Below are 21,320 nucleotides of genomic sequence, written 5' to 3'. Positions count from 1 at the left end.
TTTGCAGCAGGGCTAAGGCTTACCAGTCCAATTTTAACACTGAGGTTAAGTACAGGCAATTGTGTAACATAGTATCTGCTGCTTGGGCAACTTATTGCCATCTCTATGCCTAGTACAACTGGAACATTTGGAAAAACAGTTTTATAGTCAAGCTTAAAAAGAATAAAGCTTTTCATTTTTGAAATTGTGACAATACTTGCAAATTTTTATTTAAGCAAATTTTGGAAATTGGAGCTGTGGCACAAACTTGAATCTTTAATTAATGTAAGCTTTATATTTTTATTCAAGTGGCTTTTAATTTTAGTTTTTACATTTCACCTTTTGGATCAGTAGTGACTTGCATTTTGGGTAATTTTAATTTATGAAATTTCTAGTTTTTTCATTACATAGTGACAGAAGGGAGCAAGGTAAATTCACGACTGTATTCCTTCTTCTAACTTGAAATGTAAAAAACATAGTCAAGATATTTTATTTCACATCCTATTGTTTTATTTAGGATTTCCTTAGCTGCAAGTCAAATTTTGGAAAGCTAATAAATTACAGGAATGGCTTTACCCTTTCCCTTCCTCCCTCTCTGTCAACCTCCAAAGTTGTTTTTTTCATGTATCAGTTCAAGATAGCCATTTATGTTATGAAGGGCTTAGGAAAGACTTCCAGGCTTTTTTTCCCCCCCAACTGTTGTCTGTTTTGCTTCAAAGGGAAATAAAGCCTTATTTAGGAAAAAACCCAAACTTTATTTTTTCAAATCATGTCTGACAGATTGCAACACCAAACAAAGTACAGTAAAAAAATTATTCACACGGCCTGCAAAAGTTAACAAGACAGTAATCACATAATGAACCTCTGTCCAAGTCCTTTTTGGGTCCAATATACATTCTTCATACTACAGAGGTAATGCCCACTTTACAGTGGCATCAGATAAAGTTTGTGAAACCATTTTAACACCGTCACTGGTATCTGCTCTCTCTATATAGCAGCTTTTGACACAGTTTTATATTCCTCCAGACACATGAAGGATAGTCTGAAGTCAAATATAAATTTCTCCCCTTGTGTCAGGAGTTCAGCATTAACTTCCACAGGTTTGCCTGGAATTTACCTGAGGCCTTTCATGGGTAAATATATACAACCTGGTAGAAACTGTTTTGCATCTGTCAATCTGTCCCATACAACATTATTGGCACTTTAAAAAGGGAGCAGACGCACAAAATATGATGGTGGAACTGAATAAATTTTTCTTTCTCAAAGCCTACAGCAATTTTTGCTACTTTTAACAACTAATTGTGAGCCACATGTATAGCATGCCAAACAAACATAAAAAGAATATATGTGATAAGTTAAAAGCTGCCATGGAGGTTTCTCCTCCCATGCCCATCTTTGCAAAAGAGGCTAAAATAAGTCAGTATAGGCTGGGATCTCCTCTACAGTACTCTAACATTAGGAAAACAATAGACAGATATTTTATTCTTCCTTTGAAGCTGCAACCCTGAGATGAACTCAGCTGGTTAAAGCACACTGTTAATAATGCCAAGGTCATGGGTTTCATCCCTGTATAAGCCATTCACTTAAGAGTTGGGCTCAGTGATCCTTCTGGGTCCTTTCCAACTCAGACTATTTTGTGATCTGTGAATTTAGTAAATGTAAACAGGAGTGGAGCATTTGACAAATTTTACACACACACAATGCACAAACAAAGAATTGCTGTCATACCTTTAATTTTCATGCCAATATTATCTCTGCAATTACCTCAATAATCTAATATTTCCGTTGTGATCATCTGTTTCACAATGCAAAGCTTGTTTTTGTTTTCCCTCTATATCTAAACCTTTCAGAAAAAGCTACGAGTGAAAGCAGTAAATACATAAAACCAGAGCACTCACCTCATTAAGGCCTGAGAGCACAGTGACATGAGGCACTTGTGTCCCATTCAGTGGAATACAGTGCAAAGAGTCCCAAGTCAGCTGAGACTTCAAAGAGCCACTCCAAGCAGCACAGAATACTGGCATTGCATTTATAAATAGCACAGATCTAAATAGTCTGAAGTCAGCTTTATTGTTTACATGCAGTGAGCTTGGGTAACCCCACACTGGAATCATCACAGGTCTCCCTACGCCAGAGTAAGTATAGAGACAGGTAGGGTTTATTAGATCTTTGCAGCATTTTCTGTCTTTCACAGTCTGTAGATGTTTTTTATCTTATAGTTTTACTGAGGTTGCAAAATCCAATGCCAACACAGGTCATCAAGACTTTCTCCCCGCCCATGTGCTCTTCCTCAGTGGTCTTTGTTTCAATTTTAAACATGATCTGGAAGAAGCTTCTGAGGTGTCGCAGAAACTCAACTCTGAATGAGAGAAAATAATACTGTTTAAGAAACAAAACAGAAAGTCCAATAGCATTATGTACTAACACAGATTCCAGCAATGAGCATGTGAATGAAATAAGAAAATATTGCTTAGTACAGAGAAACAGGTCTACAAGCTCCAAACACTGTTCTCACTTGTGTTGTAGAAGTTGCTAGTGACCCTTCCTGAAACCTCTGTGCTCTCTGCAGAAGCAGAGAGAGGAATGGCTGGTAATACAGCAAGACAAAATGGTGAGGGAAGAAGAAAGAAAGGAGAGAAATGTAGCTAGGCATGTTATTTACTCCTGATGCTGACTCTTCATTAGGGTTATAGGAACCCTATGAACCCCATACCAACCTGTGATTCTCCTTTCCCCTGCCCAATGTTTAAAGCAGAAATAAAACATAAACAGGCATGGGTGCATACTTTAAGAGAGATCCCAAAGCATGTGCATGATTTCTGACTGATTACTGACTTCTCCACTTCTCAGTTAAATGTTTCACTAGGATTATATTCAGACTTAGAATTCTTCCTGTTTTCTCATTTTCAGGAAAAAAAAATTCCTTTCATCATTTCAGACAGAAAGGCAACAAGAAACTGAACAATCACACTGATCCTAAACAAACACTGACTGGAGAGCAAGTAACACGAAAAACTATAAAAAAAGAAAAAAACCAAAAACATCCAAGAAAACATTTTTACTGGCTTCTCCAAAAGAGGGAACATGCAATTGCACCAAAAGACTACAAAAGGAAATTTGTAATTGCTTCTGACAGAAGTTTGGACTCTTCCAGTCATGGCTACAAGCAAGTCTGCAGTCTTGAACAAAGATTTAATCTCTTCCAGCAACTGGTATGCACCTTTCTTAGTTCAAAGAAATGGAATATGGACATCCCGTTCACACATTGGCTTGTCTGCTCTGCATGCTGAAAGCATAACTGCAAGCTAATCACACATACATCATTACAACAAATCAAGAGCAAGTATCCACAAAATGGGAAGAAGGAGAACAAAAGCCTAAGTCTGTCCCCACAGTGGCATCACGAGGCCTCTGAAAGCCTCTTGGCAGCTCCTATCCACAGAAATTGTGAAGGAGTACAAGGAAAATTGCAGGAGCAAAATTGCTTTATACACTTCAGCTGGGCATGCTGCGGTTCCTGCACTCAGATATATACTTGGGAGAGGAGGAAAATGGCAGGAGCTGGAAAAAGAGAGGCTGTGTCACCTATACTGGTGTTTGGGATGATCTCACTTATCTCTGGGGCAATCTGCTAAATACCTCTGCAGGGTGAATGTGGGAACATTCCTCCCAATGTTATGTATCCTTTCTCCTGCACCTTTCTGGACTGATAACTTGCTTCAGCACAGACACCAGCTTTCTCATCTCTCAAACAAACTAACAGTTGAAAGAAAGAACTGAAAAACACTTTTTCTTCCATGCCTCCCCAGCTGCAAGGTTTCTTGTTGCAGCTATAGTAGGCAAATGGGCATATGCTAGCACAAATGCTCCAGTAAAGCTGACAGACCACAAGCTCTGTATCAGCCTTCTCCTTAGCTGGGTCCTTTCACAGGCTCTGGCAGCGTGACAAGAAAGCAACCAAGCCCAAAACAGGAGAAGTGAACTGCAAGGAGGCACTGCAGAGTAAACTGTAAAAATGACAAGAGGCCATATGGAGCCAGAGACTCAGGGAAAAATCCTAAAAGGTGATCAGGAAACTCTGCAACATGTTGGTGGGATCAGTTCAGCCCATACCTCTTTTTGCATGTAGCTGGGCTACCCTGAATCTCTGCATCTTTTCCCTTTTGAATAAAGGCAGAGTGAGAAAAATATCAGCCCCTACATACACGGGAAAGACTCTCTGGGGTGCGAGCAAGGGGAAGGCTGCCTGGGGACACCAGGGGAGAACGCAGAAGCAGCAAAAGGCCAGCTTTGTCTTGTAACAGTGGAAGCACAAGTGGTACAAACCCTGCAAACAGAAGAGAAGAGAAAGAGGCAGGAAAGTAGGGGTTTGAGACAGAAAGCAGGTTTGTATTCCCTCTGAGGTTGGTCTGGGTCACGGGTGGGCACCTCAAATAATATCACAGGTTGCACCAACCACACAGGCACAGGCTGCAGGACTGAGGGAGGGGGTGAAAGGTACAAAGAAGGTTTATTTGGCTGAAAATTTACACTCTGTGTTCAGGCAAGACCAAGGCAGCAGCTGAACAGAGCTGCTCCTTAGGTGCAGGGACAGCCACATGAGCCACACTGGAGGCCTTGTAGCCAAAAACAACAAGCGTAAAAGGCCTGTGTATCTAAGTGCTGTCTTTTCCCCATAGCCTGCTAAGAATTACCAACAAGCACACAAGAACTTCACATATTGAGCAAAGCAACCAGCTAAAAGAGCAGTGTGAGAGAAGACCAGTGCATCAGCAGTGCATTCTTGGTTCAGTTGCACTGGGGCCTGCACAGGGCTTTGCCTGCTAGCAGTGGCAGCCCCAGTACTGCTCTCCTGAGTCCTGCCACACACCTTCCCAGGAGAAGACAGACTGAGGAGCCAGGAGTGGGCATCCCCAGTCAGGGGAGAAACTGAAAGTGTCAGCTTGGCTAGACAGAGGCACCCTAACCCCCCTCTTGAAGCCCCTAAACCCTTGCAAAGCCATGGATTGGGGCACTTGGGCTTTTGGGGCACAACAGGCTTTCCTGTTGCTGTCCTTCATGTACCCCTGGCTCATGCTGGTCCACCTGCATGCAGACAGGTCTGTCCTGACAGACTGACCTCTGTGAGTTAGTGGGATGGCCAGCATCCTGCATTTGATTTTAAGCTCAGCTTCACAGAAAAGCACTTGCTTCTGTGAAATACAGACACTAAGAAAGGGGTGATGCAGAGCAGCTGCTGGCCATGCAGACTATTAGTTCCACTGCCACTCAGGACAGCCCTGCTCATGGTGTTTCATTTCCACTCCCCATAGTTAGTTGAGGCAACGGGTGTCTCCTGTGAGAATAAGAAGTTTCCTCGTTCTAACGGACGTGTTCCAAAGCATTTTGTGATGCTCTCAGCAGACAGCTGCACTGTCACATTCATGCTATATTATGCTGGACAGGGAAGCCAATAATATAGCTTTAAAATAACTTCAGATTCTGTAGGGTGAGAGTGTTAAATACAGAGATGTCACAGCTCTGAAAGAAAAGAAGGGACAACAACATGGAACATGACAATACTGCAATTTACTTCATAAGCTTGTGTATCCAATGAGTTGCTTGGGAGCCAAATTTACCAGTCCTTCATAAACAGCCCTAGCTGAGGGCATAAAAAGCCCTGGTTGTTGAATGCATAAAAAGCTGCATTCTATCTGAACAGATCCTATAGGATTGATGAGTCACAGATTCTCACAGAATCATAAATTTTGCAATGCACTGCTTCAGTATGTGTACTCCTGACCTTTATCCCTGCTGTATACACCTAGCTTGGAAGAAGTGACAACCCACCAACTTGAATTCATCCTGCTTACAAAATAAACTATAGTATTTGCTTGATTTTCACAGAAGAAAAAAGGGTAAAAAATTAAAAAATACTCACAATGACAAGTGATTGGATTGTCTCATATGCTTAACTGTGCACTTCAAACACTAATATCTACTCTTCTGAAACCTTCCACATGAATACTTACTTTATAGGGGACTACTTCCCCTTTGTGCAATGGGACACTTCCCTATCTTCCCCTCAAAATCTGATGAATGTTGTTTCCAAGGTATCAGGAGTTGAGAAGAGCAGTTAGGTAATTTTTAGCTCTCATGTGATGGCACCACCATTCTTCAGTTATCACAGTACTGTACCTTTCACGTATACAGCACCGGTACCATGATAACCGAAAAAGGACAGTTCATACTCTTACTATTTGATGCCATTGCCAGATAAACAAACCTCCCTTCATCTGACTAAAGAATAACTGCTCAGTCTCTAGAAATAACTGTGATCTAATAAATCCCTTGCAAGTCTGAAAAATTAAATTTTTGATAAATTGTTTTGATGAATTTTTTTGATAATTTGTTTCCTAACCAGTTTCTCCTAGAACTCAATTAGGCCACTGCTGTGAAAGATAATAAAAGGTGTTTTTATAAATACATTAAAAACTAAACGAAGGCCATGGAAAATATCCATGCTTTACTGGATGTGGAAGGGAACATCGTCATCAAGGATGAGGGAAAGGCTGAGGTCCTCAATGTCTTCTTTGCCTCAGTCTTTAACAGTAAGACATCCTCAGGGCAACCAGCCCCCTAGCTGGGGTACAGGGAGCAGAATAGATCTTCTGCAATACACAATGAAGTACCAAGACATTTAGAATTCTATGGGATTGGATGGAATTCATTCAGGGGTACTGAGGGTGCTGGTAGAAGCACTCACCAAGAAAATCTCCATCATGTAGCATCAGTCCTGAGCAGGTCCCAGAGGACTCGAAGTTGGCCAGTGTGATGCTCATACCAGCAGGGTCAGAAGGAGGACCCAGGGAACAATAGTAATAGCCCATGGCTTGGATGGCTCTTCACTAGGTAAAAAACGATTTGTATGGCTGGGCCCAGAGAGTATTGGTGCATGGAGTTACATCCAGCTGGTGGCCAGTGACCAGTGGTGTTCCCCAGGGCTCAGTACTGGGGCCAGTTCTGTTTAACATCTTCATCAGTGATTGTGGATGAAGGGACTGAGTGTCCCCTCAGTTTGCAGATAACACCAAGCTATGTGGGAGTGCTGGTCTGCTGGAGGGCAGGAAGGCTCTGCAGAGGGATCTGGACAGGCTGGATCATGGGCTGAGCCCAGTGGTGTGAGGCCAACAAGGCCCAGTGCTGGGTCCTGCCCTTGGGTCACACCAAGCCCAGGCAGTGCCACAGGCTGGGGCAGAGTGGCTGCAAAGCTGCCACAGGAAAAGGACCTGGGGGTGCTGGTGACAGCAGCTGAACATGAGCCAGTAGTGCCCAGGTGGCCAAGAAGGCCAATGGCATCCTGGCCTGTGCCAGCAATAGTGTGGCCAGCAGGAGCAGGGCAGGAATTGCCATCCTGTACTCAGCACTGGTGAGGCCACACCTCAAATCCTGTGCTCAGTTTTGGGCTCCTCACTCCAAGAAAGACATTGAGGTGCTGGAGCATGTCCAGAGAAGGGCAACAGAGCTGGTGAAGGAGTGCAAGTCCTATGAGGAATACCTGAGGGAGCTTGAGGGGTTTAGCCTGGAGAAAAAAGGAGGCTCAGGGGAGACCTTATTGCTCTCTACAACTGCCTGAAGGGAGGCTGTGGACAGGTGAGGGTTTGGTCTCTTCTCCCATGCAACAAGCGACAGGAGTAGAGGAAATGGCCTCAAGCTGCACCAGCACAGGTTCAGGTTAGACATCAGGAAGAGCTTTTTCACTGCAAGGGCTGTTAAGAATTGAAATGGGCCACCCATGGTGGTGGTGGAGTCACAATCTGTGGAAGTGTTAAAGAAACAACCAGATCTAGCACTATGGTCTAGCTGAGAAATAGTGTTCAATCAAAAGTTGGACTTGATCTTAGACGTCTTTTCCAACCTTGATGATTCTGTGATTCTGTAACCTGTGTTTACAACTAGCAATATAAGAAATTAATTTCCTTTCTATCCCCTGAACAACTACCAGCTACAGACAAAGCTTTAGTAAAAACTGAGACTGAAGGACCAGATAGGATTCTGCTGCCCAATAAAACCTTAAAATAGAACAGAGCTCCATGAACTGAAGCATTAAGCTGTTTCATAGCAATAATCACAGTTTCTGAGTTTGGCTAGCCATTTGAAATACAACATTTAATGACACAGATACAGAGAGATCACCAGGGAAAACATAGTAGTGTACACTAGGCAATAAAAAGCCAACTGATCTACACATACATTCCACGTCAAGAGCCATCAATAAACCCTGTCTCTGAAATTCTCAGAAACAGGAATAATATGGAACAGTAAGGGACTCATCTAACATGTAGAAACAAACCCTAGGCAACTTACACCACTTGTCTCATTTGAAGTCAGGTACAAGTTGTTCTATTTGTTACCATAGGCAAAATCTCCCATATATAAAAATAGCTGTGCAATAAAACTAGCGAATTAAAACAAGACTGTGTAATTGAACTGAACAAAACAACTTACGTGTATGGAGACAGAGGTCCCAACAGGACTTTGGAAACATCCCGCTGTCCAAGGGTCATAAGGAGCAGAGCAAGGCTCTGATTTGTTGAATCTACACAGCCTCCCTGCAAACCAAAATGTTTTAATAATTAATCTCTGTACAAACCAGAAACTGGGATGGGAGGAGAGTAACAAAGGGAAAAGATACACTTAAAAGGGTGAAATACCACTCCCAATGTTTAAGGGCCAAGAAGATAAAAATCTGGATTTTTTTAACAATGAAAAATTAATTTTGAATGGGAAGCTAGGAAAAGAACAGAACTAAAACAAAACTCATAAGAAGGTCACCTTAAATATCCCTCCTAATCTGTTTTAACACCTCAGAATGTAAACACTGAAGAATTTCTTTCCAGTAAATTGAAAAGAGGTATTAGTTCTAGTTGACATGCATCTGAAGATCCATTAATTCCAGCACTTTATGATAATAGTTACATTTGGACAAATAGTTCAGTGTTAGAAGGTGCAAAACAGCAAGTTAAAAGTTATTTAGCACTTATCCACAGAAACCCTTGCTGTCAACTTTTATGAGTTTACACTTGTAAAACATTTCCCCTCCATCATTAAAATAGAAGATTTTTTTATTGCTAGTGAAAGAGCCATACATAAAATTAAGTAGAACCACACACACTCTTGTACATATTTGACTGTAGTAAGTCATATGCAAGGTAAATTGTTCTGTATGTGGAAAATGTTTACTATGATGTATTAATTAAAACTGGAAGGCTAGAATTAGAGATAAGAATTGTTTACAAAGCTGAAATATAAATTTGAAGGGATACTTTCAGTCAAGGCTGCTGTAGAGACCAGCCACATGAAAGCTATGAATAGTTTTCTGCTGCATCAGGCCTAATGCTAAGTCCTCAGAATAGACTCTCTTGAAACTAAAACCTTACCTTTTTAAAACCAAATTCTCTAATGAGGTAAATTGACAGCTACCTTTGTTGACAAGGAAGGTAACCTATCATAATTTCAAGACATAACACTATCAAAGAAGGCAAGGGAGAAAATATATTTTGGACTACATAGATTAAGAGAATCAGCCAATGTGACAACCTCAGCACATTTACTCAGTGAGAGGCAGAAAGGCAGAGCCTTTCTGAGAGGGGATACTGAAGACTTAATTTTCAAGATGGCCTTTTTTCTGTGTGACAAACTGCAGCTCCATTCTTCTGAAAAAAACTCTGCACATTACATGCAAGGAACTACAGCACAGCAAAGTAAGTAGCTCTGTTGCATTCACTACCATGACCCAACTCCTAAAGCATGCTCTTACAGCAGTACTTCCCCTCTTAACCGTGTGAACTTGCCACACCAAAATGAAGTTCACATAACCTAATGCTGCCTATAGGACTGATAAAAATTTTGCTTTATCTTGAGTGAACAGGGTACTTGCAGAATTTGCTGGTGCAATCTAAAGCCACAGATCTCACCAGCTGTATTTGCCAATGAAACATATACCAAAGCAGATAAGAGTTTGTTAAGGATATTCCTGACACTGGACTTTCTGTAGTTGTAGTTTGGTTAGTAATTCAAAATGCTCCTTCTTACTTGGATGAAAACTTCACATTTTCTGAGCTTGTTTTATTTCTCTAGAGCTGAAAACATTATAAAGTATCTACTTTTATAACCCAACTTATACAAAAGCTTCAATCAGCATGGAGACAACCATGTCGCAAGAAATAAAACACAATGCATCCATCATGTCCTAACTGCTTACATCAGCTCCCTACATTGCTGCAGTGAGTCAGTCATCCCCAGTACTGCTGTGCAGTAGCAATCTGTTATGCACATTTGTGGTGCTGTCCCCTTGAGCCACTCTACCATCTCCTCAGGAATTCTCATTAGACACTGACCTTGATTAATGGCTCCTGGGCAGTTAAGCTTCTTTTTAGCTTACCAGAAACAGTCTGCTCCTAGGAAGTTCTGCCTAACAAACTGCTGTTTTCTAATGGACAGTCTTGGAACATTATTTTTGTCTAAACCATAGCACAGGTGGAACAATATTATTGTTACTGCACCTTTTGACGAAAGTTCCAGTAACAACTGACCCTGATTGTGGCCAGAATGGAGAATGACAGAAGGCTAAAGCCAAGCACCTCACAACCCTACTGGTAGCAGTACTAAGCGAGGGTCTTTGAGTTCTCCAAGGCCACAGAAGGCTGCATCAGCACCTCCCTCAAAGTGGTACACCTCTTGAAGCTCAACAACCCTCGAGTCTTCAGTACCTGGAGAACAATCACCAAAAGCTGTTGACAGGGCCTGCGCTGACACACTCAACCCTCAAAGCTTAACCCTTCAAGTGTTTACAGCTACAAAGCCATCTGACATATTTTACTAAACTTGAGGAGAATTTTTAACCTTTTTATATACATCTTTATGTCTATCTGTGTGCATGTATGAATTTATTTAAATATACTACATCAAGCATAGTACGAATGTTGCCATCTCTTAATTTTTTAAATAAGTTGCTACTGAGCATATAGAAAATATTACTGAATACTTTTGTAAATATTAGTCACAGAATCACAGAACGGTTAAGATTGGAAGGTATCACAGCAGGTCAGCTGGTCCAGCCTCCCTGCTCAAGCAGGATCACCCCAGAGTACATGGCACAGGATTATATCCAGACTGTTCTTGAGTTTCTCCAGTGCATGAAACTCCACAACCTCTCTGGGCAACCTGTTCCAGTGTGCAATCACCTGCACAATAGAGGATATGTAAAAATATCTTCCTCATATCTAGGTGGAACTTCTCGTGCATCAGTTTCTGTCTATTGCCTCTTGCCCTAATGCCTGGCACCACCAAGAAGAGCTTGGATCCATCTTCCTGGCACCCTCCCTTCATAAGGTCCCCGCTCAGTCACCTCTTCTCAACACCAAACAGGTGCAGCTCGCTTGGCCTTCCGTTGTAAGAGAGATGTTCCAGTCCTTTAATCATCTTTGTCATCTCCTCTAGACTTGCTCCAGGAGCACCATGCCTCTCTTGTCCTGAACACAGCATTCCGTATGTAGCCTCACCAGGGCTGAGTAGAAGGGCAGGATCAACTCCCTCAACCTGCTGGTAATGCTCTTCCTAATGCACCCCAGGGTATCATTGGCCTTCTTGGCCACTAGGACACACTGCTGGCTCCCAGACAGCATGTTGTCCCCCAGGATACAGACAGCTATTCCCCAGTGGGTCAGTTCCCAGCCTCTGCTAGTGACCAGGTTATTCTTCCTCACATGCAGAACCCTGCATCCACCTTTGCTGAATTTCACAGTTCTTCTCTGCCCATCTCTCCACCCTCTCAAGGCCCTTCTGAAGGGCTGCACGGCCCTCTGGGGTATCGGCCACTGCTCCCAGCTCTGTGTCATCAGTGAACTCACTGAGAAGACATTTGTGTATTTGTTCAAGTTATTGGTGGAGAAGTTAAACAATACTGGACCAGTATTGAACTTTGAGGGCACCACTAGCGACAGGCCTCCAGCCAGACCCTACACTACTGATTACAACCTCCTGGGATCTCCCATTCAGCTGGTTCTTAATCCACCTCACTGTCCACTCATCTAATCCACATTTCCTAAATTTGCCTATGAGGATGTTGTAAGAGACAGTGTCAAAAGCCTTGTTGAAGTCAAGGTAGACAATATCCACTGCTTTTCCCTCATCCATTCATCTATTTGTTTCATTATGGAAGAGAAGCAGGTCAGTCAAGTATGATTTACCTTTAATGAATCCATGCTGACAACTCCTATTTCACTTTCTTCTCCACCATGTGGATAGAAATAGCCTCCAGAACCACCTTTCCAAGGCTTGATGTGAGGCTGACTGTCTGGTAGCTCCCTGGGTCCTTTCAATTTTTATGCCCAGTGTGATGTTTGCTTCCTTCCAGTCCTCAGGCACTTCTCTTGATCACCACAGCATTTCAAAGATGGTTGTAAATTGCCCACCTTGGTGTCTATCAGCTCTCTCAGCACTTGTGGGTCCATCCCATCAGGGCTCATGGGCTTGTGGATGCCATGTTTGCCTGACTCCAGCTTGGTCCTCCTTGGGCAAGGGAAAATCTCCATTCAAGCCTTCCTTGTTCCCAGTCTCCTGGGTCAGAGATCCCTGAGGGCTGGTCTTGTCAGTGATGACCAATGCAAAGGCAGCATTCACTAACTCTGCCTCCTCTGGGTCCTCTGTTACAGGGTCCTGCTTCCATTTAGTAACAGGCCCATATTATCCTTTTTCATTTTGTTAGAGATGTATTTGAAAAATCCTTCCTTGCTGTCCTTGACATTCTTTGCCAAACTTAATTCCAGGTGGACCTTGGCTTCCCTTGTCTCTTTTCTACATACTCTGACAACCTCTCTGTATTAATTCCAAGTAACCTGACCCTGCTTCCAGTTCCTGTGTATTTCCTGCTTACCCTTGATAATGAGAGGAGTTCTGTATTTATCCATCAGATCTCTTCCCCTTTGCCCAATTTCTTGCACATTTGGAAGCATTGTTCTTGAGCCTGGAGGAAGTGATCCTTGAATATCAACCAACTCTCTTGCACGCTCAAGGTCTCTTGGATCCTGTGGGGCTTGTTCTCATGGCATTCTCCATGAAGATCTCCCTGCAGAAGCTAAAGTTAGCTCTCCTGAAGTCTCTGGTTGTGGCTACTTGCTGCCCTGCTTTCTTCTCATCTGGAACTGAGTTCCACACTCTCATGGTCACACCTCCAGCAAGGCCTTCTCTGTTTGTTGGTATCAGTTGAGCAGCACACCATTGCCTGGGGGATCCTCCACTACCTGTGTCAGGAAATTGTCATCCATGCTTCCCAGGAGCCTCCTGGGCTGTTTGTGTTTCACTGCGCTGGTTCTGCAGCAGATGTCGAGGGAGTAAAGTCCCCCAAAAGAACCAGGGCCTGTGACTTGGAGGCTGCTTCAGATGCCTGTAGATGGCCTCATTCACTTTCTCCTCCTGATTAGGCGGCAAACACAACAGCAAGCACCCTTACTAGTCTGCTGTTTTATCCTGATCCATAAGCCCATCATCCTCACCAAGACAGAGCTTGACACTGTCAGTGTTGTCTCTCCTGAACAGGGTGTAGCCCTTCATGCCAACATTCCAGTCACATGAACTATCCCACCATGTCTCTGTCACCACAATAAGATCGAAGCCCTGTGACTGCATGCAGGTCTTTAGTTCATCTTGTTTGTTCCCCATACTGTGTGCACTGGTGCACATGCACCTTACAGAAGTATTTGATTGTGTCAGCATTCCAGTAGTCAATAATTAAATGCTGCTACGTTCTTCAGACAAATTGTTGATCAAGTCTGGGGCTACATTTTGCAAGGGATACACTTTTGTGACCCAAAGGGAGGACCTCCCTTCCCCTTCTGCAGCCTTATCCTTTTCCATCCTTACCCTTTTTGCACTCCCATTCTCTGTATAAATCATTGTAGATTCACTCTAACCCAATTTTTCTTTGCAAGCTTCAACTATGTAATAACCAATAGGGAACCTTGCCATCAAACTTCGAGGAACGTCAAATTTATACAAAAACTTGGTTTTGACAATACTTTTGCCAGCGATTTAAGTGATCTAAACCACTCATTTGCAACCATTCCTACAAACGCAGTTCCCAGACAGTGATATTAAGTGATTGCTTGTAATCTAATGACTGAACAGTAACGTCTGCCAAGTGAAGGACTTAACATTCCCAAGGAGGCCAAGTTTTTTTCTATCAATCCACCTGCCACTTACTCAAGAGTCAAAAATTAGAAACAACTCTCCCAAAAGAAATGGGATGGGCAAAGTCAGAGCCAAGGTACATTTGTTCCAAAATAGCTGGTGCTCATTACCAATGTAGGATGCAGCTTCTACATTGTATTAATTCAGTCTATAGCAGTTTCTCCATTATTGTTTACACTGACTACAGAGCCAGATCCAGCTAGTTGTGACAATTAGACACAGATTCCTTAAAACCCCATCCATTTTTAAATGTTGTACAAATACTAAAGCTGACACGTACATACAAATATCACAATTCTGCGTATTGGACAAAAGCATTTCAAAAAGATTTTTTCTTCTGAGCTTGAGCCCAGCTTTGACTAAGTGTTAGTTATATTTTGGGATACACACAATTTCCTCCATTACCTGTGTAGTACATATTTGCAGGACTCAATAATTTGTTATGCAAAAGGTAACAAATTATTGCAGAGGGTTTGTATTTTGGTTTTTGGGGTTTGGGTTTTTTCCCAGAAGAATGGAGTAAAGCCTTACTACACTGAAGTAAGACCATCTTGAAAATTAAGCCATCAATGAAATCCTTCATGCATTTTAGCTCTAGTTCAATATAACAAACAGCTTTAGCCCTCCTGCCCCTTCAAGGTCCCCTAGCAATTTGGCCTTTCTTCATTGAAGAATTCAGCCTTAAATAGGTACACACACTCCGCTATTTTTCATTATTACAAAGAATATAAAAATTAAATCCTTTTCCAGTTGTTCCAGACTTTCCATTCTGCCAATTACTCTCTACATAAAGCTCCCATAAACAATGTCTTTCAAAGGCAAGAGTTAAAATCCTTACTGGCCTTCTACAATTAAGCTTCAGAAAGAACTGCATATGGATTTGTAATGACAATGCTAGTCAGTCACTCCATTGCCCCCTCTTGCAGAGCCACTGCAATTAAGGCACTGTGCCACTTATTACTTGTCCATTAGCTCTGACATGTTTCCATCAACAAATGTGCATTAAAAAACCTCGGCTGATTCCAAGAATCACGCAACCTAATTAATATCTTTTTGAAGGCTTAGTAAAAGGACTTTTAGCAAGACTCAAATCCTTAGATTTCCTAGGTTGTAAACTTTACACAATGGCAAGCACTTTACAAAATGACCCTGGACCCCTTTCAACAGTAACTGCAACTCCAGCAGATTTGTGGGTGATCCCAACACCTAAAGCCTTTTACAGAGAATTGTCTCCAGTGCTCTCAGGGTGCTCTGGTCTGGTCAACCCTCCCTGGCTCCCACAGCATAGTACCTACAGGTAAAAACACAGATGGTAAAATAATCCCATAAAGAGAAGATCTAAAAACAGGAAAATAAATTCTCCCTTGAGACCTGTATTCAACAGTAGGTGGTGTAAAAAGATGTGGGACTTAAAGACTGCCTGTTCAGAGTAATCTATTCTTGCTTTTTTTAGATTTTTAGTTCCACTAAACATCTTACCTAGGCAAAGAAACATTAAAAACTAGTACATTAAACCTAAACAGGCACTGTGCACTTTGCAACATGTTTTTATATCCCTTTTGCATTCAACAGTAAATCAAATGGATCTAACAAAAAAACCAAAAAACCAAAAAACCACCCCAAACAAAAAATAAATTTCCAAAAACAAAACACCATAAAAAAGTCCATCCCAAAACAAAAAACAAACTAACCCCCAAAAAATACAAAAGAAAGAAAATGAAGAAACCTTATCTTTCAAAATTCAGGCTAGTACTGTAGGACCACATGTATCACAGATAAATTCAAGTATGTATTACGAAAACTACATAACAAACCCCATCATATTGCCCATGATGGAGGGAGAGGGGAATTCACTAAACAATGACTAAGCGCTGCAGTGAAAAAGTAGCACAACAGCCAAAAATGTTAGCAAACTAACTTTTCCACAGCGAGCTGCTATAGTGAAGGACAAATAGACTGTACACTGCTCAGCATTTTTCAGTCTCTCTTGGACAGAAGTCACCCACACATAAAGGAGTCTTCCAGCAGCACCAGCAGTACCATAGCAAGCCACAGCTAACAACCTCACTCACTCAGATTCTGATCTTCAAAGACACTGAAACCTGACAGCCTATTACTTTATGATTCAAAGACTTGTCTGACCCTGCTTCCTCCTCAAACTTTTTTTCCTGTTGTCTTAAGATCCTCACTATCCTTTGCAGAATTTGACTCATCATATTCAAATGGCTGCCATACACTAAAGCAGAAAGTTACTTCCTTTAGGCCTTTCCATCCCTCTTCATTTTGTAAATTCTCTGACATCTGGCTCTGTGCAAAATATATTCTCTAGACAAACTGCCTCACTATTTTTAATCTATCAAGTGCTAAATGGTTTCCAAAGGAAAAAAAAAACCTATTGTTGCTGATAAAAGTATGTGGAAACTGGATTTTTGATGTGTCTGGACATATGACTACCAGAAGATGTTTTCCAAGACATGTACATAAACAAATGTACAAAAGATTTTTGCAGTTCATGCCTGAAATAAAAATAACTACATGACATACATCATTGCAGAAACCGACAGATGTTTCCGTCACTAGCTGTGACTACATTCTCCACACAGGCCAGACTTTCAAATACAAGGGGTCTGGATTGTACCCAGCAATCCAGGAAGAACATTTTGGTGGTGGCATTTCTGTGAGACAAGAAGCCTGGGCCAGAAAAGTCCTTTAGCAACATGGTTTATATGCTGAATAAACATAGACAAAATATTAATGGAAGACTGGAAAAAGTGGCCAACTAGTAATTCAAACAGATAAAAGATACACAGGTATGGATGTGAATTATGAAGTTGAGGGGCTTTTTTATATTTAATTGCATTCTCTAAAATAGAATCTCAATAATGGCAGTTTTAACACTTTGCGAAGTCACATAGCTTATTACAGCTCAGAGTAACTACTTGTATTTTTAAATAATGAGCAAATTTTGTAGATGACTGCCTCCTAAAGGCCAAACATGTTTTATCAATGCTAAAACATAGTTATTTAAACATCTGCGGAGATAAAAAACAAAGCAGCTGGAAGATTCTTTATTAAATCAGAAACTCATCAGGGTGCTGTTTGCCAAATCATTTGTAACACTGAAAGCTGCTTATCCACTGAAATTCTTGCCACAAATGAAAATCATTTTAATACAGAAAAAATCTATTCTGAAGAGAACTGTGATGCACTTAGGATTCCTAAGTAAACACCATCCTAGCTCTCTTCCAACAACCCATTAAGACAATTCTTCGTACAGCCAACAATTCTCAGCACATTTAACTTTGTCATCATCATCATCATAAAGTGGTCAACACAGAGCCTTGACAAGTTTTTTTTTCCCTTCTGTCACTCCTATGTTCTTCCTCTCATAATGTCCCATTCCAACCACTAGTTTAGAAGCACAGACTATGTCACCCACCCATATTATTTAGAAGAGTAACAGTCCATGTGAAGCTAATTGAATTCTGTTGCAGACAGAAAGCAACAGAAGAAGAATTTGCCACTCCCGTGATTCATAACAACACATATCAGACATTGGAAATAGCATGCCCCAGGAAGTCATTACACTGTTAAAGGAACTATGCAAAACCACTCGTTACCTGGATGAAAAAGACACTGGCAGCATGAGATCCTTTCTCCGCCTGGATCTGAGCCTGTCTGAGGGTGCCAGCAAACCACCTATCCTTTTAACTATTTTATTATCTCCTTCCCTTACATTTATATACAAATATACAAAACATATTGGCCACTTACTCTGTAGACCTCCTCAAGCAGCAGCTTAGCACAATTCTGGCCCAGTTCCTCAGGAAGCACAGCTGCTCCCTGGCCCTGAGGGTTTGAGGCTAGCTCAGCACTGAGAACAGTGCCATTGATGGTTTCTGCAGTAAGGCACAAGCCAAAACCTGGTGACCTGAAAGAAAGTGAAAAAGCACATTTGATTTAAGGACAAAATTGGAGTAATGAGCCAAGAACTTCAAGTCATAAATGGATCCTCCCATACGATGACAAACATCCTGTTTGATGCAATAGATTGACACTGGAAAAAGAAAATTAACAACTGTACTTAAACCCAGTACCAGTTGCCACAAAACTCTCTCTGTTGGCTATTCCTGGGCCAAACTCTTTAAACATGAAAATGAAAAAGAAAATGAAGAGCCATACAAACCTCAGAAATGTTTGGGTTTTTTTTAATAGAGGAGGGTACTTCTCACATGTATATAATTTGTGTTTGATAAACATTTCAAAGGTATCAGGTGTTTCTTCTCTGCAACATTCAAGACCAAAACTACCCTTCTTTAAGGCTTCAGCTCTTTCCCCTGGAAGCCGCAATATTTAGCAAAATTAGACTAATTAGTATCAAGGATACTGCTATCATACTGGATTCATATTTAAGGTGAATGTCACAATAGCATCAGAAACCCAGCCAGCCAGGTTGAAAGTGACTCAGTTCCTTTTCCCATGCTACTGTTTACCTCTCTCCATAAGCTTCATGTAGTAAAAATAATGTTGCTGCCCCAAATAATGTGACTTTTTAAATTTCATAAACAGATGAAAAACAAAGTTGAGACCGCAAAACTACACAGCTCCCAGAAATATTTTTGCAATTCTGATCCTGTAAGCAGTTTGGAGCCATTAAAGTTACAATCCTGGCATATTAAATATGATGAAGGATTGGAAAAGACAAAAAATAGTAAGAATTTCTTCAACAATTTCTAGGTTCATAAACTTTTTAATCTAAAAAATTTTAACAAAATATTTCAAAAAGCAGAAACAGTGAAAGGAAACATGCATGCCTGCATTTGAGCATACAGACAGAAAACTGTCAAATGAGTTATCCAGAATAACTTCAAGGAAGAAGACATCAGAGATGACAGATACCAGCAAAATTGTCTCAATCGCATCCACCGCTTTTGTGTTCTGCCACTAAACAAAATCTGTGGAAGTACAATAAATTAATTTTCCAGTCCTCGCTAGTGAGAGGACACTCCTTCAGCCATTCAGCAGAAGACAACCCATACTGCTTTAACACTTCCTTAAAACACCTCGGTCCCATCCTTAATATTATCATTTCCATCAGAAGGTGTATAGTCAACTTTGAATCTTGGTTTCCTGAACATATCATGACACCTTGATCTTAATCTCTCTTCAAAGCAACAGACTTAAAAATGAAGGGAGCTCAAATTGCCTTTACTGGCAGTAGTGATGTATTTCATTCCTTGCTTAAGAAAACACATCTATCCCTGTTATGTATCTAGTGAATCACCCGTTCTTTCTTTGTGAGAAATATTTATTTCAAATCAACAAAATAGAAGACTGTGATCTAAAACTCAGTAAAATTAGATCAGGACACCCTAGCAAATGAACAAATGCAGAATAACATGTCTGTTTCCTGTAAATTCTGGATACTCACTTTCCAGAGTTGACCCCCTTCATATGGTCTGTGTAGATATAGATGTCTGGGAGGAATTTATTCAGGATGCCCCTTGCAGATTCCACCATTCTGTTTGCCATCTGTGGTGACACTCGGACAGAGTATCTACATTTCTGAGCTAAGAAATCCATTGTAATCACAGGAAAAAATTGAAAGCAGAGACTGACAAAGTGAAGAGGCCCCAGCGCATTATTTCAGAAAACATGCGCTTTATACAGCTATGCATGAGCTTTTGTCCATGTTCCTGTACCTAGAGAACCATATGCATGTAAGTACTTTCAACAGGCTTTTCATTGATATACCTTGAACTGAAGTACACACAACGTGCTGAAGAACAGATTACAACCAAGTAAACATCTATCTTGAAAATGCCCTTCATCAAATTTATATTGCTGTTCTGTCATCTTGTACTTTCTTATAATGGAGGAAGTCCCACGTGCTCTGTTCTTCATAGTTTATTCAAACACGATCCTGAGTGAAGTTTCTGTGAATTAGCAGCAAAAAAATCCTGGGACGATGAATAAGAAATTTAAGAAAAATGTTCTAACAAAAAAAAAAAAAAAAAAAGCTCTAAGAAAAATGTCTTTGCTATCTCCAACTATTTTGCAGTGGTTTGAGACTATCAAATTCACTAGTTGTCTAGTCATTCAGCATCTGAAAGTTCCAGGAAAGAACCTACCATCTTACCACCCACCCTGACCCACCTCCTCATAGTCCCTAAGAGATGAACAGCCTTTCTGATCTTGTACTCAGGTGCTGCTTTAGAGGAACTCCCAAAAGATCTTCAAATGTACAAAGCACATTATGCTCTAACTTCCAGCCCAACTATAATGCAGACTCATGCTCTACCCATCTGCACATACATTCCTACAGCAATGCAGAGAAATACACTCTCCAAACTCCTAGTTGTCAGGGAAGAATTTTCTTTTCTACAAATTTCTATAGCATCTTCTGTGAAGTAGGCAGACTCAAAACTTTAGGACCTTAAAGCAAAATCACTAAAAAATAATCAGAAAACTGGTTGTTTTGCACAGTTGATGCACTCAGTATTTTGGATTATATAAAAGGCTGCTGTAATACAAATCTCCACAGCTGTGAGGAAGATTTACTCAGATGAATCTTGGAGGAACAAAAGTACACATAAAAAAGACATAAGGATTTATCCTTCCAGATGTTTTGTATTCTATTGCCTTGAAGGACCACTTAATAGCTAAACTAAAATGGGTCTGCCTCTCACCATGCTTAAAAGCAAACCTATACTCCTGAGAAAAGGCCCAGGAAAGCCTACAGCAAGGTAGAAGTTCAGAATTCAATCAGATACATCAGTCAAAGTAGTCCAGAATGGTGCTGCATATTAATGTCAATTTAGAACAATGGCAGTAAAGTCATGATCATTGCTTCCTCTCCACACAGAAATATATCTACTTACTACAGAGCAGAATGGAAGCATAAGAAAATTACTTCCTCCACCAATATACCACAGCAACTATCACCAAAAGCACAATGAGCTGCCTCCTTTTTGTTCTACAGCACATGTATCCAGTAAAACAGCTATTGCTTGGCATTATTGTACCTATCTAAATGCTGCAATTGGACAAGGTAGTCAAAACATCCAGCTTATACACACAGTTGTGATGGTATGCCATAAACTAAAAGAAGA

At 41.0% G+C, this 21,320-nt stretch overlaps 1 protein-coding gene across 1 annotated transcript in view; it reads right to left on the bottom strand.

The window, feature by feature from the left end:
• Nucleotides 1–713: 713 nt before the first annotated feature.
• RCL1 (RNA terminal phosphate cyclase like 1) overlaps nucleotides 714–21,320 on the bottom strand; it is a 35,014-nt gene continuing 14,407 nt past the window's right edge. The window contains exons 6-9 of the mRNA XM_014308883.2: nucleotides 19,640–19,765; nucleotides 17,983–18,139; nucleotides 8,467–8,570; nucleotides 714–2,338 (exon numbers count right to left, since the gene is read on the bottom strand). Of these exons, the coding sequence (XP_014164358.2) occupies nucleotides 2,188–2,338; nucleotides 8,467–8,570; nucleotides 17,983–18,139; nucleotides 19,640–19,765 (538 nt within the window). The 3' untranslated portion in view covers nucleotides 714–2,187. The remainder of the gene's footprint in view (nucleotides 2,339–8,466; nucleotides 8,571–17,982; nucleotides 18,140–19,639; nucleotides 19,766–21,320) is intronic.

Source organism: Geospiza fortis, unplaced genomic scaffold, assembly GCF_000277835.1.
Source record: "Geospiza fortis unplaced genomic scaffold, GeoFor_1.0 scaffold491, whole genome shotgun sequence".
Taxonomy (NCBI): domain Eukaryota; kingdom Metazoa; phylum Chordata; class Aves; order Passeriformes; family Thraupidae; genus Geospiza; species Geospiza fortis.
This window is presented reverse-complemented; position numbering and strand designations above follow the sequence as displayed.